Genomic DNA, 21,234 nt, shown 5'->3' on the forward strand with positions numbered 1-21,234 from the left:
ACCAGATGCAGCGTGACACATCTCATTCACATAGAGTTGATCAGGCTGTTGATTGTGGCCTGTGGAATGTTGTCCCACTCCTCTTCATTGGCTGTGAGAAGTTGCTGGATATTGGCGGGAACTGGAACACGCTGTCGTACACGTCAATTCAGAGCATCCCAAACATGCTCAATGGGTGACATGTCTGGTGAGTATGCAGGCCATGGAAGAACTGGGACATTTTCAGCTTCCAAGAATTATCAAATCAAATTGTATTTGTCACATATTCCGAATACAACAGGTGTAGACCTTACCATGAAATGCTTACTTAAAAGCCCTTAACCAACAATGCAGTTCAAGAAATAGAGTTAAGACAATATTTACTAAATAAACTAAAAAGTAACACAATAAAATAACAATAACGAGGCTATATATAGGGGGTACCGATACCGAGTCAATGTGGGTACAGGTTAGTCGAGGTAATTTGTACATGTAGGTAGGGGTAAAGTGACTATGCATAGATAATAAACAGCGAGTAGCAGCAGTTTAAAAACAAGGGGGGGGGGGGGGGCACTCTAAAACTGCACATTTTAGAGTGGCCTTTTATTGTCCACAGCACAAGGTGGAGCTGTGTAATGATCATGCTGTTTAATCAGCTTCTTGATATGCCACACCTGTCAGGTTGATGGATTATCTTGGCAAAGGAGAAATGCTCACTAACATAGATGTAAACAAATTTTTGCGCAAAATTTGAGAGAAATAAGCTTTTTGTGCATATGGAATATTTCTGGGATGTTTTATTTCAGCTCATGAAACATGGGACCAACACTTTACATGTTGCCTTTATATTTTTGTTAAGTGTCTCTTCCATAACAGTCCATTATAAGAGGACTGAGTGTGTGTTGTGAGTTTGTGGAGTCTGTCTACTGTACATCTACCCCTCACCGTCTATAGTGACGTGGTAGTCGAACATTGTGTCCTCGCTGTCTGATGGTATATCTGGGAGGTCCAGATGGATGTTGTCGTTGCCACGGAGCCAGCTCTCCATCTTCCTCCTGTCTTCCAGCTCCAGTAAAGCTCCGATGCTCCACATGAGAGCAAACACATAGAGACGCTCCACATGCTGCCTGGACACCTCCCCACCCTGCTCCTGGAACACAACAACAGTCACTATCAACACAGCATACTGTACCAAAGCCCTTCTACATCTTTATAGCTACTATACTTCATACTTGGCGCTCAAATTAATCAGTCACCTACAGTAAAGGGAAATTGAAATCCATCCCCACATAAATGCAGAGTCCAGAGCGTTATAGTCCAACAGTAATTGAAAACCAGAGTGCTAAAGGAATCACAATGACATGATGAATTAAATCAGTTAGGCATTAGAACATTGTAATTTGTTTCTATGAGGAATATGGGGGCAATTCACTCCAACAGTACTCATAGAGCTCAGTGATGTAAGGATATTATCCCCCTTCTGCAGGGTTTTTAATATTTACATTTTAGTCATTTAGCAGACGCTCTTATACAGAGCGACTTACAGGAGCCTTGCTCAAGGGCACATCAACAGATTTTTTCACCTAGTCGGCTCAGGGATTAGAACCAGCGACCTTTCGGTTACTGGCACAACGCTCTTACCCTACCTGCCGCCCCATGGTTGGAGTATGGAGGTTTCAGGTGCCTACCTTGGCGGGGATGAGGCCCTGCAGCATGTTGATGCTCTGCATGATGACGAAGGCCTCCAGCATGTCGATCTTGTACTCCAGACAGTGAACACTGAACCGGTAGACCTCTGGGAAGGAAGAGGAGAACAGCTCTCTCAGCACCTCTCCCTCCTGAGGGGAACGCTTCTTCAGCCAGCCCTGCATGGGGACAAAACACACATGTATACATGTAGACAAAGATACACCCATGTACACATACATACACACACAAATATACACCCACACAAATATACACACACATAGACAAAGATGCACACACACAAGCATGCACGAATGTACGCCCATGCACACACACACATTTTCATCCACTGATAAAGTGTGAGAGAAGGTTCCTTTGCCCACCTCCAGAATGGGGCTCCAGTTGAGCACAGAAGAGCTCATGAACACCATTCCGTTACGGGACACGGTGGCAGGCGAAGCGTTGTCGATGTTGTGGGGCTCAAACACAATCTTGCAGTTGGGGGCCATGGGGATCCTGTCTCCATTGGCCAGGGTCAGAGTCCTGTTGTCATCCAGTACAGAGTTGAGGTTCTCTATCCAGATAGCATCTACTGGTCCATCTAGTACTATCCAGATGTGCTCCCCTGCAGAGGATAGAAACATTAGAACCAGTCTGCTTATTAAACTAATCAAAATCAACTATGGAGGTCAGAGGAAAGTATTAGAACATCACCTTTTGTAAAAAGACAGGGAAATTAATAGAAAGATATGAGAATATTGAAAACACATTGAAATAGAGATGGGTGAAAATGGTCTGCCCCATTATTTTATATGAATTCCATAGAGACTATACGGTATGTACTGTATATGGGTTCATGCTCTAGCATGTGTAATGCATGTGTAACCTTGCATGTGTAAAGCATGTATAAGTCCAGGGTATTTCTTTCAAGTTTCAAGTTTGAAAGTCACATGCACAAGTACAGTGAAAAGCCTTTTTTGCCAACTCTAACCCCAACAATGCAGTAATCAATAACAATGTAATCCTAAAAATAACAAGGTAGAACAAAAACACACAATATCTATAACAATAAGAAATAAGAGGAGGTATCCGGCTCACCTTTCTTGGCTCTCAGGGTCTTCCTCCACAGGGTAGAGAAGATGCCGTCGGTCCAGTCATTGGTAGCTACATCTAGACGGCCAAACATCTGAGGGGCGGTGATCGCTTTGGGGTTCATACGCATCTCTCTGTGTGGCTGGCCGCAGTCTGTGGGTGCAAACACATACAAATTAACTTAACACAGCTTTTTAGTGCATGTAAACGTCTGTGCATTTTACTTTAGTATGACTGCCATGAGGTAGTAAATAAGGTGAAATAAGTCAAGTGTTTTGATGGGGACATTTCTCACCTGTCATGGCTCTCATCAGGGTGTGAATGCAGGTGGTTTTTCCTGCTCCGCTGGGCCCCAGGGCCATCATGCCATGGCGGACCCTCTGGGTCTCAAACAGCTGAATCACCTTCAGCTTCCACGGAGGGTGGCTGATCAGACCTGCCTCCACCACCTACAGTATGGAGCACATAGGGATAAGAGAAACTCTTCATGTTATGAAACCAGACTCCTCCACCTACAGTGGGAGAGAGTGAGACTCTTCATGTTAATACAAATAAATCCCTACCGCTCACATTTAGATCGAAAAAAGGTTTTATGCTACTTTAAAAAGCCCTATGGTATTAAGGCTAATACCAAGATGAGATTAATCCCTTAAACTCTGTATTATACTGTGGGGGCGGCATGTAGCCTAGCGCTTAAGACCCAGTAACCAAAAGGTCCAGTAACCAAAAGGTTGCTGGTTCGAATCCCTGAGCTGACTAGGTGAAAAATCTGTCGATGTGCCCTTGAGCAAGGCACTTAACCCTAATTGCTCATGTAATTGCCCTGGATAAGAGCGTCTGCTAAATGACTAAAATGTCAAATGTACTGTAGGGGAAAGGAGAAGAGATGGGTGGTGAGGAGAAGCAGTGTGAGGAGGAGGGTTGTGAGAAACTACATGCAGATAGACTTCAGAGTGACATGGACAATTTTCAAACTAAATGTAAAGGGATTATTTTATGTTATATAAAATGTCCTCTCACCTGTTTGTCGATAGCTGTCTCCAGCTCTGGGTAGCCTGCTTTATCCAGCAGGATCCCAGGGAAGAGGTCCTCTATCAGGCTGAGGAACAACGGCTCATCTTCATCTATCTGTCAACACATATAGTGACACTGACATATAGTGTCAATGAAGTTAACCATGATACCACTTGTGTTGTATTGCACCTCACTGAAGATGAAATCATTATTCATATATTACAGAATAATATATGAAAAAATAACAATTTGTAACACTTAATGCTGCTTTTAAAAAATGGCTTTTCTAAAATGGCAGTTGATTTCGAGGAGAATTGCAGTTGATTTCGAGGAGAATGTCCTGTATGTCTACTCACCAGCTTGGACAGGTTCATATCTCTGAGAACCCTCATGACGATGGTAGATTCTGTGTCGTTGGGGTTCGCTCGTTTCACCGCCCCCAGTGTACGCAGAACTGACAAAATGTTTCGGAGTCCAAAGTCGTAATGCACCTTATAAACAGAGAGTGAACCCAACATGGAATGTACGGAAATAGAACTATGAACTACACAAAGATCATAATCAACACATACATGGACAGTTTTGTTGTTTTTATACTGAACAAAAATATAAACGCAACATGAAAAGTGTTGGTTCCATGTTTCATGAAATAAAAGATCCCAGACATTTTTCATATGCAAACAAAAGCGTCTTTCTCTCAAATTTGTGCACAAATTTGTTTACATCCCTGTTAGTAAGCATTTCTCCTTTGCCAAGATAATCCATCCACCTGACAGGTAGTATATTCATTCCCTCTAAAGTGATTTGAGACTGTGATGACAATTTAAATAACATTTCAATTGACTTGAGTTTTTACTAAAAAGTATAGCTTTGCATGTTCAGCTGTCATTAAAATATCTACAGCAGTTCCATTTCATTTCATAGCTGACCTGCTTGGACAGCTGCTCCTCACACAGTTTGTAGAGGGTGAAGAACTTCCTGGCCAGCTCTATGTTGTCTATGAAGAACTTCCTGGCCAGCTCTATGTTGTCTATGAAGAACTTCCTGGCCAGCTCTATGTTGTCTATGAAGAACTTCCTGGCCAGCTCTATGTTGTCTATGAAGAACTTCCTGGCCAGCTCTATGTTGTCTATGAAGAACTTCCTGGCCAGCTCTATGTTGTCTATGAAGCCACAGCTGGCCAGCTTGACCCGGATGATTATCTGACGGTCCGGGACCATCATGGCCACAGAGCGGAAGTTGATCTTCAGGTTCTCTGGAAGCTCCTGACGACCTGCGTAGCCCGGGTTCTGATGGGGGCAAAAACATTTATTAATCAAACCTTTATTTAACCAGGTGAGTCTGTTGAGAATACATTCTTATTTACAATGATGACCTGGCATGAACATAGTGTAGATTACTAATGTTATGAAAATGCAAAACAAAGTCTATGATTAACATCCTCAAATAATAAACCTTGTCTGATTCGGACTAGTTTCAGTTCATCTTCTTTGAGACAAGAATTCACTATTCCTTTCAGAAGTACTTTAAATTAAGCTCTACTTGACAAAGTGTTTGTGAAGGGGTTTCTACAGTGAGTAGTTTATACACTGCTAATAATAATAACCATAGTCAGGAAGATGCCGAATTCGGGATTCATTTCCACGTTGTCTCCGTCGGTGAAGATGAAGTTCTTGCGGCGCTCCTTCTTGCAGGTAAGCACAATGGCGATCTGCTGGGCTGCCACGGAGAGCACTGATAGGTCGATACGGTTGAACTCATCAAAACAGCCCCACGAGCCCGACTGGGCTAGGCCTGCCATCAACACAACATTACACACAATATCACACATCACTCTTCACAACATTAAACTCCTCATTCAAAACAACCCCAAGAGCCTGACCTGCAAATCAACACAAAGACACACAACATTACACTGTTCATTGGGTTCAGGTTGATATCATCATTCTCTTCACAGTAATATGAGTGAGATCTTATATATAGCCTATAATCCCCCCAAATCACATACGTTTTGTTTGTACTGGATATCCAACTCCTATGGTCATTGCCATGCAAATAACACAGGAGTTGGCAAGACAGCAGAAATGTAGGACCAGGCAATATGAGTAGAAGCTCCTACCTTTAAAGATCCTCCCCAGTCCTCTGAAGTCCATCTGGTCAGAGCAGTTGAAGACCACCACGTACTTCCCCAGGCAGCGGCCCATGTCTTTAGTGGTCTCAGTCTTCCCTGTTCCTGCAGGGCCGGCCGGGGCTCCTCCCATACTCATCCCCAGAGCCTGGGCCAGTGTGATGTAGCACCTGGGACAAACACACACCAAGGGGTTAGGTACACCTAGAATAATCACCCAATGTGATACATCATATACTTGTGGGCACTACAACGTTAGGCTGGGCCGTGGTATTGGCATACTGGTTACTGAAATGTGTGTCCAACACTGCACTCTAGTGTCTCCTAGCAATAATTTGCCACAAAAACCTCTATATTTTTAGTGCCACAAGTGTAAGTTGCCCTTTTAGCCCAAAATGCATGATAACTGGTTAAGCTATTAGAGTGGTGGTGGAGCCACTTCCTAGTCCCTACCTGTCAGTCAGAGAGGTGATTAGTTAGTCCCTACCTGTCAGTCAGAGAGGTGACTAGTTAGTCCCTACCTGTCAGTCAGAGAGGTGACTAGTTAGTCCCTACCTGTCAGTCAGAGAGGTGACTAGTTAGTCCCTACCTGTCAGTCATAGAGGTGACTAGTTAGTCCCTACCTGTCAGTCAGAGAGGTGATTAGTTAGTCCCTACCTGTCAGTCAGAGAGGTGATTAGTTAGTCCCTACCTGTCAGTCAGAGAGGTGATTAGTTAGTCCCTACCTGTCAGTCAGAGAGGTGATTAGTTAGTCCCTACCTGTCAGTCAGAGAGGTGACTAGTTAGTCCCTACCTGTCAGTCAGAGAGGTGACTAGTTAGTCCCTACCTGTCAGTCATAGAGGTGACTAGTTAGTCCCTACCTGTCAGTCAGAGAGGTGATTAGTTAGTCCCTACCTGTCAGTCAGAGAGGTGATTAGTTAGTCCCTACCTGTCAGTCAGAGAGGTGATTAGTTAGTCCCTACCTGTCAGTCAGAGAGGTGATGACTAGTTAGTCCCTACCTGTCAGTCAGAGAGGTGATTAGTTAGTCCCTACCTGTCAGTCAGAGAGGTGATGTCTAGTTAGTCCCTACCTGTCAGTCAGAGAGGTGATGACTAGTTAGTCCCTACCTGTCAGTCAGAGAGGTGATGACTAGTTAGTCCCTACCTGTCAGTCAGAGAGGTGATGACTAGTTAGTCCCTACCTGTCAGTCAGAGAGGTGATGACTAGTTAGTCCCTACCTGTCAGTCAGAGAGGTGATGACTAGTTAGTCCCTACCTGTCAGTCAGAGGAGTGATAACCAGTCTGTCAGTGCAGCCCAGGAACTCATTCTGATAGATGAAGCCGACGTCAGTGATGTTGATGATCATCTTGTCAGAGTCCTCATTGAAGTAGAAACGACACTGCTTCATCCACTCAAAGTCTGTAGGGCTTTGATATGCAGCCGACACTGAGGGGAGAGGAGGGGGAAAGAGAAACCATTCTGTAAACAAAGGATTGCAAAAGCCTATGAAATTCCTAAAACCCCAAATGACTTGTCAAATGTGATTTGAATAACAGGGGAAACTCAAATTGATATTCTCAGACTCTACCTACATTTTACATTTGAGTCATTTAGCAGACGCTCTTATCCAGAGCGACTTACAGTTAGTGAGTGCATACATTTTCATACTGCCCCCCCGTGGGAAACGAACCCACAACCCTGGCGTTACAAGCGCCATGCTCTACCAACTGAGCTACAGGGGACTACCTCACCCTAATCAGAAAAACTTTGGTGGCACAGTTTGCCAAAAGTTTAAATTAGTACCTTCAGTTTATACACTGAAAGGGACCTTTGGGGTTGAAGTACTATTTTAGCCACCGAGTCAGTTTGTGATTCCAGTCCACTCACCAGGTCATCAAAGATGTCCCTCTGGTGTACATGGATGGTTATGAGTGTCTCATACTTGGCCCGCTCCACTGAGGCCAGGTCTTTAGTGGTCATGTCTATCAGGGTGTTGAGAAGCTCCAGGAAGAACTGGTTGGTCTTGGGCATGATCTTACGGTCGTAGCGGGCGTTGGTCAGGGCCTCCTCTGAGTCTCTGGTCCAGATCATCTGGACTCCCAGCAGACCAACCTGGTTGATGGAGTGAGGAAGAGAGGACATCATGATAGGACATCAACGAGAGAATGAAAGTTACCTTTCCTGGCTTAGATGTCTTCATATCAATCAGGGATGTAATCAGGACAATGTATAAAATCAGGAATGTTTGGAATTTAGCTAGGGTATAGATCAGTTTCAGTTATACATTAATGGAGGATAATGCAGCAAAGCAGGAATCCCTGATTAGGTATTGAGTAATGAAACATAGGCGTGGGAAAGTCTAACTGCGAGACCATTGCTCCAAGGTCAAGGTTAAGGTAATCTTTACTATCCCATTATAAAAGAGAATGAATGATGACCCCAAGACCAGGACTGTGTCACAAATTGCAGCCTATTCCCTATAGAGTGAACAGGGCCTGGAATAAAAGTAGTGAACTACTGTATGTAATAGGGTTCCATTTAGGATGTATCCCATGTCTCCCCACCTGAGCAGGGAAAGAGTCCAGGAACTCAATGAGCTGGAAGCCTGAGTCCTGGATGGCCAGGACAGCCAGTCTGATGACCAGGTGAAGAGACCTCTGGGATTCCTTCAGCAGGGCGTTGAGCCAGACCTCCACATTCCCCTCAGCCGTCACCGGCCGATCCAGCTCTACCGTCTCCCCCTCCCTGGACGAGATGGCCAGGATCCTGTCGTACATCTGTGGAGACAGAAGGGCAGATACTATTGATGTTGCTGAATCTAGGGTAGTTACAATTGCAGAAGGGCAGATACTACTACATTAGGAGGCCTGACCGTGATAATTGTAGAAAAAAAGAATATGTCTGTCTGTGCGTTACTGTACCTTGTCATGGAAGCGGACACATTTGATGTTGTCAAAGACGTTGAGCAAGTGGGCCTGGATGGTGTGGGAGTCCGAGGCTTGGCCCAGAATCTCCAGCAGGGCCGGGTCAGACACAAAGAAGAACCGAGGGAACAGCAGACGCTTCTTTTCCAAGTACCTGCCAGTCACACAATCACACACACAACCAAGGGTTGAAAACAATACAAGTTTAGTACACATCATCAAGCTACCGATGTACAACGTAGGTAGACTTGGAAGGTGTCATACTGGTACATGAATACTTTCAAATTCAACTATCTAATGCACATATCAAACATTGAAAACTCAATGTATAAGTATAGGCCTACGCAGTGAGAGACTTCTGACAGACCTTCAGACAGACTTACCCAGAGACTTCTGACAGACCTCTAGACAGACTTACCCAGAGACTTCTGACAGACCTCCAGACAGCCTTACCCAGAGACTTCTGACAGACCTCTAGACAGACTTACCCAGACTTCTGACAGACCTCCAGACAGACTTACCCAGAGACTTCTGACAGACCTCCAGACATACTTACCCAGAGACTTCTGACAGACCTCCAGACAGACTTACCCAGAGACTTCTCACAGACCTCTAGAAAGACTTACCCAGAGACTTCTCACAGACCTCTAGACAGACTTACCCAGAGACTTCTCACAGACCTCTAGACAGACTTACCCAGAGACTTCTGACAGACCTCCAGACAGCCTTACCCAGAGACTTCTGACAGACCTCTAGACAGACTTACCCAGACTTCTGACAGACCTCCAGACAGACTTACCCAGAGACTTCTGACAGACCTCCAGACAGACTTACCCAGAGACTTCTGACAGACCTCCAGACAGACTTACCCAGAGACTTCTGACAGACCTCCAGACAGACTTACCCAGAGACTTCTGACAGACCTTCAGACAGACTTACCCAGAGACTTCTGACAGACCTCTAGACAGACTTACCCAGATACTTCTGACAGACCTCCAGACAGCCTTACCCAGAGACTTCTGACAGACCTCTAGACAGACTTACCCAGACTTCTGACAGACCTCCAGACAGACTTACCCAGAGACTTCTGACAGACCTCCAGACAGACTTACCCAGAGACTTCTGACAGACCTCCAGACAGACTTACCCAGAGACTTCTCACAGACCTCTAGACAGACTTACCCAGAGACTTCTCACAGACCTCTAGACAGACTTACCCAGAGACTTCTGACAGACCTCCAGACAGACTTACCCAGAGACTTCTGACAGACCTCTAGACAGACTTACCCAGAGACTTCTGACAGACCTCTAGACAGACTTACCCAGAGACTTCTGACAGACCTCCAGACAGACTTACCCAGAGACCTCTGGCAGAACTCCAGACAGACTTACCCAGAGACTTCTGACAGACCTCCAGACAGACTTACCCAGTGAGAGACTTCTGACAGATCTCCAGACAGACTTACCCAGAGACTTCTGGCAGACCTCCAGACAGACTTACCCAAAGACTTCTGATAGACCTCCAAACAGACTTCCCCAGAGACTTCTGGCAGAACTCCAGACAGACTTACCCAGAGACTTCTGACAGACCTCCAGACAGACATACCCAGTGAGAGACTTCTGACAGATCTCCAGTTGTTCCAGCAGGTAAGGCAGCAGTTGTCCCATGGTCTCGTCCCCCACACATGACTGCACCACGTTGGGCATCTCATGGGCCCGCGTCATGATCTTCACCCAGGACTTGTCGATGTTGGAGAAACGCTTCGCCTCCTGTCATTCAGATGATTCAGACTAGATTGTCAGTCCTGATTAAGTTTGCACAATTTTGAACATTTCCACAAAAGTTCTTTCTTTGTGAAAGTTCACGAAATTGTGGAACCCTATCACTGATAGCGTAAGGTTAAAGATGTGTTTTCAGATGAAAAGTCAATGTATTGGTTCTTACCTTGGGTAGCTGTTTGGCTATGTCCCCACCCACGAACACAGCCTCGAGGTAGATCCACAGGTTCTGGACAGTCATCCAGTTCTCTATGATGTCAGTGGTGTTGGAAAGGTTCTGAACCCATTTCTGGATCTGGGCCTTGAATGGCGTGTTGTACCTGTGGAGCACCAAGTCATCATCTGAGTCAAGCATTGACTACTACAGTACACAAACAACACTAAAAGTCTGTACAATACAGCTAAAACCTTACAGGGATTTAAACATAGCACCCCAGTCTTATTCCCCAAAACCACAACTGTTGAACTCTAGATGACAAGTCAACTGGATGCTGAAATATGATAAACAATTGAGAAGAAATCTGATATCAATCCTAACCCCCAGGTCATTTGTAGCCTCAAAATCAGACTGAATCAGGCTACATTTCACTATTGTTAACAAAACTGAAGTAGAAATCAGTCTTGATTTCCAGGCTAAGTCATTTGTGCCTCCAGTAGGTCTCTAGTCTAACCTGTTGCTCATGAGTGATCCCAGCACCATGAGGCTGTCCTCCATGTTAGTAATGATCTCGGCGGTGCTGTCGCCCCTCAGCAGCAGCTCCCCTCGCGTCTTGAAGTTGGTGAAGGTGAACGTCTTGTTGTCCCACTCAGCAATCACCTGCTTCAGCTTCTGCTCAATGTCCCTCTCCTTCACCGCACTGATGCAAATGTCCTGCCCGGCGGGAGTTCAAACAACATTTATCTTTATTTTACCTTTGTTTTAACAAGTTGTCCCATTGAGGTTAAACAACCTTTTTTTCAAGCCTCAATTTACAGTACCGTGAGTTGAGTACCAGTAGTATGGCTATAGAGAATGTATGTTAGGCTGAGTAGGCTATAGAGAATGTATGTTAGGCTGAGTAGGCTATAGAGAATGTATGTTAGGCTGAGTAGGCTATAGAGAATGTATGTTAGGCTGAGTAGGTTATAGAGAATGTATGTTAGGCTGAGTAGGTTATAGAGAATGTATGTTAGGCTGAGTAGGCTATAGAGAATGTATGTTAGGCTGAGTAGGCTATAGAGAATGTATGTTAGGCTGAGTAGGTTATAGAGAATGTATGTTAGGCTGAGTAGGTTATAGAGAATGTATGTTAGGCTGAGTAGGTTATAGAGAATGTATGTTAGGCTGAGTAGGCTATAGAGAATGTATGTTAGGCTGAGTAGGTTATAGAGAATCAATTACCTGGTTCCTTCCCGGGTTTCAGCACCAACAACAGCAACAACAATAATCCATAATCACCTCAATTTCCTCTTTGCATTTGAGGAGCGGCGCTTCCATGATGTTGCGCAGCTTGAAGGTGTCAGTCTCCACCTCGAAGCTGTGTCCTGTCACCTCGGTGATTCTCTTCCAGTGACGCGTCATCATGGCCTTATTGGTCATCAGTTCCAGTAGGGGGCAGCACTCGTTGATCTCGTCTATACTTTTCTTCAGGTCAAGGAATGCCTGCCACTCTTTCAGGGCACGGGGCAGCTTGCGACAACTGGAAATGGAGGGCGAAAAAATTTGATTATTTATCCATTTCTGTGTAAATGTCTCTCATGGTCTGGGTTGTAGTTTGATTTCCTTACCGCGTCTGGAAGTCTAGAAGTTCGTTATTGATCCTCTCTATTTGGATGTCGGCCCAGAGGATGTCATAGTACCCGTTGACGGTGTCGATGACGCTGTTGTAGAGTCCGTAGAGCTTCTGGAGGAGGGTGAGCTGTCTCCTGATCTCCAGCAGCTGAGGGTGTTGGGTCACAGGCAGGCCAAACAGCTCCTCTCCACCAGTGTAGGTGATGTACTTACGGAACAGGTTGTCAAAGCGATTCTGACCAAATGAAATGAGAAGTACAGTAAAGTGTATGAATGGTCACATATATCATTTCCAAAACCATACAACACACAATAATACAATCATGCATGTTGTTGTCTTTGTTAAATGCTATAGAAATAAGTCATACATAATATTAATGCTCGCAAAAAATAAGGCACAGAACATCTGAATGAAAACCTCTGTGAATGTATCAACTTAAACTAAGTGCTGCAGAGTAGTATATACAGTTGAAGTCAGAAGTTTACATACACTTAGGTTGGAGTCATTAAAACTCGTTTTTCAACCACTCAACAAATTCCTTGTTAAAAGACTATAGTTTTGGCAAGTCGATTAGGACATCTACTTTGTGCATGAAACAAGTCATTCTTCCAACAATTGTTTACAGACAGATTATTTCACTTATAATTCACTGTATCACAATTCCAGTGGGTCAGAACACTAAGTTCACTGTGCCTTTAAACAGCTTGGAAAATTCCAGAAAATTCCATCATGGCTTTAGAAGCTTCTGATAGGCTAATTGACATCATTTGAGTCCATTGGAGGTGTACCTGTGGATGTATTTCAAGGCCTACCTTCAAACTCAGTGCCTCTTTGCTTGACATCATGGGAAAATCAAAAGAAATCAGCCAAGACCTCAGAAAAATAATTATAGACCTCCACAAGTCTGGTTCGTCCTTGGGAGCAATTTCCAAATGCCTGAAGGTACCACGTTCATCTGTCCAAACAATAGTACGCAAGTATAAACACCAAGGGACCACGCAGCCGTCATACCGCTCAGGAAGGAGACGCGTTCTGTCTCCTAGAGATTAACGTACTTTGGTGCAAAAAGTGCAAATCAATCCCAGAACAACAGCAAAGGACCTTGTGAAGATGCTGGAGGAAACAGGTACAAAAGTATCTATATCCACAGTAAAACGAGTCCTATATCAACATAACCTGAAAGGCCGCTCAGCAAGGAAGAAGCCACTGCTCCAAAACCGCCATAAAAAAGCCAGACTACGGTTTGCAACTGCACATGGGGATAAAGATCGTACTTTTTGGAGAAATGTCCTCTGGTCTGATGAAACAAAAATAGAACTGTTTGGCCATAATGACCATCGTTATGTTTGGAGGAAAAAGGGGGATGCTTGCAAGCCGAAGAACACCATCCCAGCCGTGAAGCACAGGGGTGGCAGCATCATGCTGTGGGGGTGCTTTGCTGCAGGAGGGACTGGTGCACTTCACAAAATAGATGGCATCATGAGGAAGGAAGATTATGTGGATATATTGAAGCAACATCTCAAGACATTAGTCAGGAAGTTAAAGCTTGGTCGCAAATGGGTCTTCCAAATGGACAATGACCCCAAGCATACTTCCAAAGTTGTGGCAAAATGGCTTAAGGACAACAAAGTCAAGGTATTGGAGTGGCCATCACAAAGCACTGACCTCAATCCTATTGAAAATCTGTGGGCAGAACTGAAAAAGCGTGTGCGAGCAAGGAGGCCTACAAACCTGACTCAGTTACACCAGCTCTGTCAGGAGGAATGGGACAAAATTCATCCAACTTATTGTGGGAAGCTTGTGGAAGGCTACCCGAAACATTTGACCCAAGTTAGTGGTCCTCTGTAGCTCAGCTGGTAGAGCACGGCGCTTGTAACGCCAAGGTAGTGGGTTCGATCCCCGGGACCACCCATACACAAAAAAAAAAATGTATGCACGCATGACTGTAAGTCGCTTTGGATAAAAGCGTCTGCTAAATGGCATATTATATTATATTATATTATAAACAATTTAAAGGCAATGCTACCAAATACTAATTGAGTGTATGTAAACTTCTGACCCACTGGGAATGTGATGAAAGAAATACAAGCTGAAATAAATCATTCTCTCTACTATTATTCTGACATTTCACATTCTTAAAATAAAGTGGTGATCCTAACTGACCTAAAACAGGGAATTTTTACTAGGATTAAATTTCAGGAATTGTGAAAAACTGAGTTTAAATGTATTTAGCTAAGGTGTATGTAAACTTCCGACTTCAACTGTAGATTCCTCTCTTGAAGATGCACACTGTACTCACCTGGAACATGATGAGTCTGTCACTAGCGTCTTGGGGAGCCAGTCCGACAACCATGGGACCGTCCTGGGAATGAAACGAAGCCTGTGTCAGCAATTAGCTAGCAGTCTTATTTAGAGCGTGCCAAGTTAACTGTAACAGAAATAGAAATGACTAAAACCGAGACAGCCTTGGAGTTAGGTGTAGCTGTGAGTAACAGCTAGAACGAGCTGTGAGACGTGTCTGAACCTTGTCATAGTCCTGATAGAAGTGTCCACAGTCCTCCACGAACGTCTGTACGTTGTCTATGAGCTCTCCTCTGAAGTTGGGCTGCAGGGACACCAGCTCATTCTGGACCTCGGTGCTGCGGGCTAGCAGCTTCTCCCAGGTATAGCGCAGCGTGTCCACCTTCTCTGCCTCCTCCTTCGCCACTACCAGGCCGTACTTATGGAGCATGGCATAGGACTCCTAGGAAAGGGGAAGGGGAATGTACAGTACTGAACAGATACATAGTACAACACAGGTCTCCAATGGCTTCTCACAACCAAATACAGACAGCAAGGACTTAATCGAACTATGGGCATATCCTAACTTCCACCTAAGTAGAATTTTCACCCATTGATATCAATGCACGTCTAAGTGGAAATTTGACTTAGGTGGGAATTAAGGTTTGCCTCCTACTAAATGAAAGCGGACATTGCAGATAGTCTCAGTGAATTATTCATACAGTATCTCTCTGAAAGAAGTGTGCATTTGTGTTCCCTACCTCTATGGGTCCCACTTGGAAGTCAATGGAGATCTGCTGCTCTCTGATCTCCTTCAGCGATGCCATGGCGATGCGGATGTCATCCAAGTCTTTGATTGGTCGGTTCAGTTTCTTTGCCGCTTCGTCCACTAACGTGAAGATGTTCTCCATATCTGTTCGGTACTTCCTGTTACAGTGCAGGCCGTAGTCCACCATCCAGCTCTTTGTCTCCGCAGTCAGGGCCATCTTCAGGTCAGCTGTTAGACAACAAATCAGATATTAGTCTGATAATAGTCAGATATTCATGCAATGTTGAAAAATGAAATAACAGTATTATGAAATACTACTAAGAACATGTGCAGTCATATTTGGCAGGGTTGTCTTTTAAGGTTAATGCAGTGGATTAGCAGTGAATTGCTTTGAAATAGCCTGAAATTTCAAATAACTTGGAGAAAGTTGTAGAGAGTTAGATTCAGATTTTTCAGGGGGTGCTGCAGCACCCTCAGCACCCCTACTTCCCACGGCTATGTACCTTTATAAAGGGCCAGTGCTCCCACAGTGATGTATTCTACCTGTATAGAGGGCCAGTGCTCCCACAGTGATGTACTCTACCTGTATAGAGGGCCAGTGCTCCCACAGCGATGTATTCTACCTGTATAGAGGGCCAGAGATCCTACAGTGATGTATTCTACCTGTATAAAGGGCCAGAGATCCTACAGTGATGTATTCTACCTGTATAAAGGGCCAGAGATCCTACAGTGATGTATTCTACCTGTATAGAGGGCCAGAGATCCTACAGTGATGTATTCTACCTGTATAAAGGGCCAGAGATCCTACAGCGATGTATTCTACCTGTATAGAGGGCCAGAGATCCTACAGTGATGTACTCTACCTGTATAGAGGGTCAGAGATCCTACAGCGATGTATTCTACCTGTATAGAGGGCCAGAGATCCTACAGTGATGTACTCTAACTGTATAGAGGGCCAGAGATCCTACAGCAATGTATTCTACCTGTATAGAGGGCCAGATATCCTACAGCGATGTATTCTACCTGTATAGAGGGCCAGAGATCCTACAGCGATGTATTCTACCTGTATAGAGGGCCAGAGATCCTACAGCGATGTATTCTACCTGTATAGAGGGCCAGAGCTCCTACAGTGATGTATTCTACCTGTATAGAGGGCCAGAGATCCTACAGCGATGTATTCTACCTGTATAGAGGGCCAGAGATCCTACAGCGATGTATTCTACCTGTATAGAGGGCCAGAGATCCTACAGCGATGTATTCTACCTGTATAGAGGGCCAGAGATCCTACAGCGATGTATTCTACCTGTATAGAGGGCCAGAGATCCTACAGCGATGTATTCTACCTGTATAGAGGGCCAGAGCTCCTACAGTGATGTACTCAGGCTCAGTGTTGATCTCCAGCTCCAGGTCTTTGTAGTAGAGGATCTGAGACTCAAACTCAGACAGCAGAGGGCTGCCCTGGCTGAACTTCTGGATGGTGTCCTCTCTCTCCTTCCTCCAGATGTGGTGGTAACGACTGAAGCGGTCCAGAGCATTCATCACCTCCTGGTCAACAACAACACAACAGCCAGGTCTTAAATGCACTTTCAATCAAGTTTTAATTGATTTGATTTAGGTCTCATTTCCACAGCAACATCTTAGGGGATAGGTATCAGTATCAAACACAAAATAGTTAGAATTTGGTACACTAAGGTCAGAAAGTTAGGAAAACAGGAGAAATATACTTTTTATTTTTGTTTTGTGTGTACACCTGTATGTACCTTCTTGGTAGAGTTGATGGAGGTGCTGAGCACAGAAACCAGCTTGATGATCTCCTTGTTCTCAGACACACTCTTGTAGTAGTTTCTGGCCTGGAAGGGTATGGCCTGGGTCACAGAGGCGGAGATGTCTGAGGTACTGCCATCAGCCAGGCTCCTGTAGGTGGTCTCTCCGTCCTCTGAATCACTGTCACTCTTGTCCTGTCTCAGAACAGCCATGCGTCTCTCACTCATCTTCCTCTGTGTTGGCATAAACAGAATAATTAATGTTTGGTCTTTGTTTGAAGACTTACTAAAACCTTAATCTCATGATTGTGCAGATGTCACAGACATCTTAACGGCCCAGTGCAGTCAAAAAATGTGATTTTAATATGTTTTATATATATTTCCACACTATGGGGTTGGAATAATCTGAAAATGATCATAATGCCCTTTTAGTGTACGAGCTGTTTGAAAAGACTGCCTGCCATTTCAGCCTGTTTTGGTGGGATGGAGTTTTAGCCTGGCAATAACAGCTAGTTTTCAGTTTTCCCCTCCCCACTCACAACACTCCCAGACATTCCTAGCAAATTATTGCTTGAGAAATTGCTCTTTGCTAAGAAGCTATTTTTGTTTCTTTTTGACCATTTTAATTGAAAACAATCACAGTAAGGTACTTAATTGTTACCCAGAAAGTATTTGATATTGAGATAAAAACTGCTGCATTGGAGCTTTAAGCCACAGCAAGCCCACCTTGGAGATCCTCTCCTTGCTCCACTGGCCAACTCCTTTGCTGACACTGACCACACACTCCACAGCCCGGTTCAGAGCCTGCTGGACCTCGTCCAGGGCTGGGACCATGGCGATGTTGGGGATGGACAGGGTCACACTGGTCCTGAAGATAGGCTGCTGACCACTGCCCTTCAGACGGCTGGGAGAATCACTCTCTGCTGTGGGGAGATGGGCTGGTATTGAAGTAGGGAGAAATGTAATGGGAAACCCTACCCTTCATGACGGCCCCACCTTACTCCAACATCTAAAGGGTGGAGCTCAAAGGGTGGCACTTGTGACAACTGCTGATGTAAAAGGGGTTTATAAATATATTGGATTGATGGAACTTACCCAGGAAGTGCATGAGTGAGGAGGCGTGGATGCGTTTGCGGAGGGTCTCCAGGGTGTTGCGTGTGAGCCTCAGCAGGGCGTCCAAGTTACGGTGGTTGAAGTGGGACAGAAGCTCTTGAGCCTCCTCCTTCATCACCTCCAGCAGGTCTCTCTTCTTCTTCCTCTTCCCCAGGGGAGACGGGGGGCCCGTGGTGCTGGCCGCCGTGGTGTTACGAGACAGCAGGTTGAGGCGACCCTCTGACTTACCCTCCTCCTCACCTGGGAAGAGGCATGAACACACGTGAGTACACCTGCATGTACACGCACTACGCACACAGGCATGGACACAGGCATGCACACTTTCTCATTTCTCATTTCTTTATGCACCTGAACAACCTTTTTGCTTTTGTACAATTTCACTTGCATTTTGCTGACCCGGTTATCACTCACCGTTTGAGTTTTGCTGCATCATAATTATCACAGTTAAAACTGTAGGTTACAGTACCTTCACTCTCCACTTGGTCCATATCAGTCCTGCTCTCTTCTAGTAGTTTCTCCTCCCCCTCCTTGTGCAGTTCACACTCCAGCAGCATGTTGATGAGCTCGTTGGTTGCCTCCTCCACCAGGGAACTCTTGGTGTGGAGACTTTGAGCTCCCTTTATACACAGCTCCTACCATGACATACAAGAAGAAAGTACATGAGCCTATATCAGAGGTAGGCAAACTCTGTTTCTGGAGTTCTGCAGGTACTCTAACTAGGCACCACACCTGACCAACTGAGCTAGTTGATCAGTTCAGTGATCACACCTGGTCTTCCAGGTCGGTTAAATCAAACATGAAGTGCCTGCGGCACTCCAGGACCAGGGTTACCTACCCCTGGTCCTACATGCATGAAGACTGTGTTTACACTGAACTAGTACTGAACTAAATACAGTGGGGAAAAAAGTATTTAGTCAGCCACCAATTGTGCAAGTTCTCCCACTTAAAAAGATGAGAGAGGCCTGTAATTTTCATCATAGGTACACGTCAACTATGACAGACAAATTGAGAAAAAAATATCCAGAAAATCACATTGTAGGATTTTTAATGAATTTATTTGCAAATTATGGTGGAAAATAAGTATTTGGTCACCTACAAACAAGCAAGATTTCTGGCTCTCACAGACCTGTAACTTCTTCTTTAAGAGGCTCCTCTGTCCTCCACTTGTTACCTGTATTAATGGCACCTGTTTGAACTTGTTATCAGTATAAAAGACACCTGTCCACAACCTCAAACAGTCACACTCCAAACTCCACTATGGCCAAGACCAAAGAGCTGTCAAAGGACACCAGAAACAAAATTGTAGACCTGCACCAGGCTGGGAAGACTGAATCTGCAATAGGTAAGCAGCTTGGTTTGAAGAAATCAACTGTGGGAGCAATTATTAGGAAATGGAAAACATACAAGACCACTGATAATCTCCCTCGATCTGGGGCTCCACGCAAGATCTCACCCCGTGGGGTCAAAATGATCACAAGAAGAGTGAGCAAAAATCCCAGAACCACACGGGGGAACCTAGTGAATGACCTGCAAAGAGCTGGGACCAAAGTAACAAAGCCTACCATCAGTAACACACTACGCCGCCAGGGACTCAAATCCTGCAGTGCCAGACGTGTCCCCCTGCTTAAGCCAGTACATGTCCAGGCCCGCCTGAAGTTTGCTAGAGTGCATTTGGATGATCCAGAAGAGGATTGGGAGAATGTCATATGGTCAGATGAAACCAAAATATAACTTTTTGGTAAAAACTCAACTCGTCGTGTTTGGAGGACAAAGATTGCTGAGTTGCATCCAAAGAACACCATACCTACTGTGAAGCATGGGGGTGGAAACATCATGCTTTGGGGCTTTTTTTCTGCAAAGGGACCAGGACGACTGATCCGTGTAAAGGAAAGAATGAATGGGGCCATGTATCGTGAGATTTTGAGTGAAAACCTCCTTCCATCAGCAAGGGCATTAAAGATGAAACGTGGCTGGGTCTTTCAGCATGACAATGATCCCAAACACACCGCCCGGGCAACGAAGGAGTGGCTTCGTAAGAAGCATTTCAATGTCCTGGAGTGGCCTAGCCAGTCTCCAGATCTCAACCCCATAGAAAATCTTTGGAGGGAGTTGAACGTCCGTGTTGCCCAGCGACAGCCCCAAAACATCAATGCTGCATGGAGGAATTGGCCAAAATACCAGCAACAGTGTGTGAAAACCTTGTGAAGACTTACAGAAAACGTTTGACCTGTGTCATTGCCAACAAAGGGTATATAACAAAGTATTGAGAAACTTTTGTTATTGACCAAATACTTATTTTCCACCATAATTTGCAAATAAATTCATTAAAAATCCTACAATGTGATTTTCTGGATTTTTTTTCTCATTTTGTCTGTCATAGTCGACGTGTACCTATGATGAAAATTACAGGCCTCTCTCATCTTTTTAAGTGGGAGAACTTGCACAATTGCTGGCTGACTAAATACTTATTTTCCCCACTGTATACTGTTTTGTCTGGTCAATGTTGTTAGCACTGACGATGAGTTACTGTGTTACAGTCCTGCCAGACTGTTGATTATGCAATTATTATGCCTAACAAGCATTTGTGTGTATAACATATGAGTAATACAGAGGGAATCTTTGTTTACCCTGGTGGTCTGAACGAACTCATCACAGCTCAATGGTTCGTCCAGGGGCAGAACCCACAGTGTGGCTCCACTCATCTCCTGCAGCACAGCGTCTATCCTGAACTCCACCAGGTCATTCACTCTGTCCATCAGTAGCTCCAGGTCCGCTGGACACACAGGTTACAGGTCAGAGGTTATACACAGCACCACGGGGTCACCAGGGGTCACAAGGAAACAGCAGTGGGAAAAACAGGTTGAAACGATATCATTACAACCAGCTTTGCCCACTGGGACAGCAGATAGAACCTCTTCCAATGGGATATATTACATGAGTTGATCAGGCACAC

The 21,234-nt window shown here is 44.8% G+C and overlaps 1 protein-coding gene across 1 annotated transcript in view; it reads right to left on the minus strand.

Annotated features, from left to right (window-relative positions):
• LOC311108249 (dynein axonemal heavy chain 5-like) overlaps window positions 1–21,234 on the minus strand; it is a gene marked incomplete at its 5' end in the record, with an annotated part of 67,401 nt that overhangs the window by 24,681 nt on the left and 21,486 nt on the right. The window contains 30 exon segments of the mRNA XM_084150870.1: window positions 925–1,129; window positions 1,668–1,844; window positions 2,049–2,290; window positions 2,764–2,910; window positions 3,053–3,206; window positions 3,778–3,885; window positions 4,128–4,262; window positions 4,701–4,749; window positions 4,912–5,060; window positions 5,378–5,565; window positions 5,891–6,069; window positions 7,156–7,309; window positions 7,312–7,327; window positions 7,769–7,993; window positions 8,446–8,658; window positions 8,803–8,959; window positions 10,412–10,575; window positions 10,751–10,904; window positions 11,256–11,455; window positions 12,023–12,263; window positions 12,352–12,590; window positions 14,656–14,718; window positions 14,881–15,099; window positions 15,398–15,633; window positions 16,749–16,950; window positions 17,166–17,402; window positions 17,895–18,091; window positions 18,264–18,521; window positions 18,748–18,913; window positions 20,909–21,054. Of these exon segments, the coding sequence (XP_084006996.1) occupies window positions 925–1,129; window positions 1,668–1,844; window positions 2,049–2,290; window positions 2,764–2,910; window positions 3,053–3,206; window positions 3,778–3,885; window positions 4,128–4,262; window positions 4,701–4,749; window positions 4,912–5,060; window positions 5,378–5,565; window positions 5,891–6,069; window positions 7,156–7,309; window positions 7,312–7,327; window positions 7,769–7,993; window positions 8,446–8,658; window positions 8,803–8,959; window positions 10,412–10,575; window positions 10,751–10,904; window positions 11,256–11,455; window positions 12,023–12,263; window positions 12,352–12,590; window positions 14,656–14,718; window positions 14,881–15,099; window positions 15,398–15,633; window positions 16,749–16,950; window positions 17,166–17,402; window positions 17,895–18,091; window positions 18,264–18,521; window positions 18,748–18,913; window positions 20,909–21,054 (5,220 nt within the window).

Source organism: Coregonus lavaretus (assembly GCF_964263955.1).
Source record: "Coregonus lavaretus genome assembly, chromosome: 3".
NCBI classification, from domain to species: Eukaryota; Metazoa; Chordata; class Actinopteri; order Salmoniformes; family Salmonidae; genus Coregonus; species Coregonus lavaretus.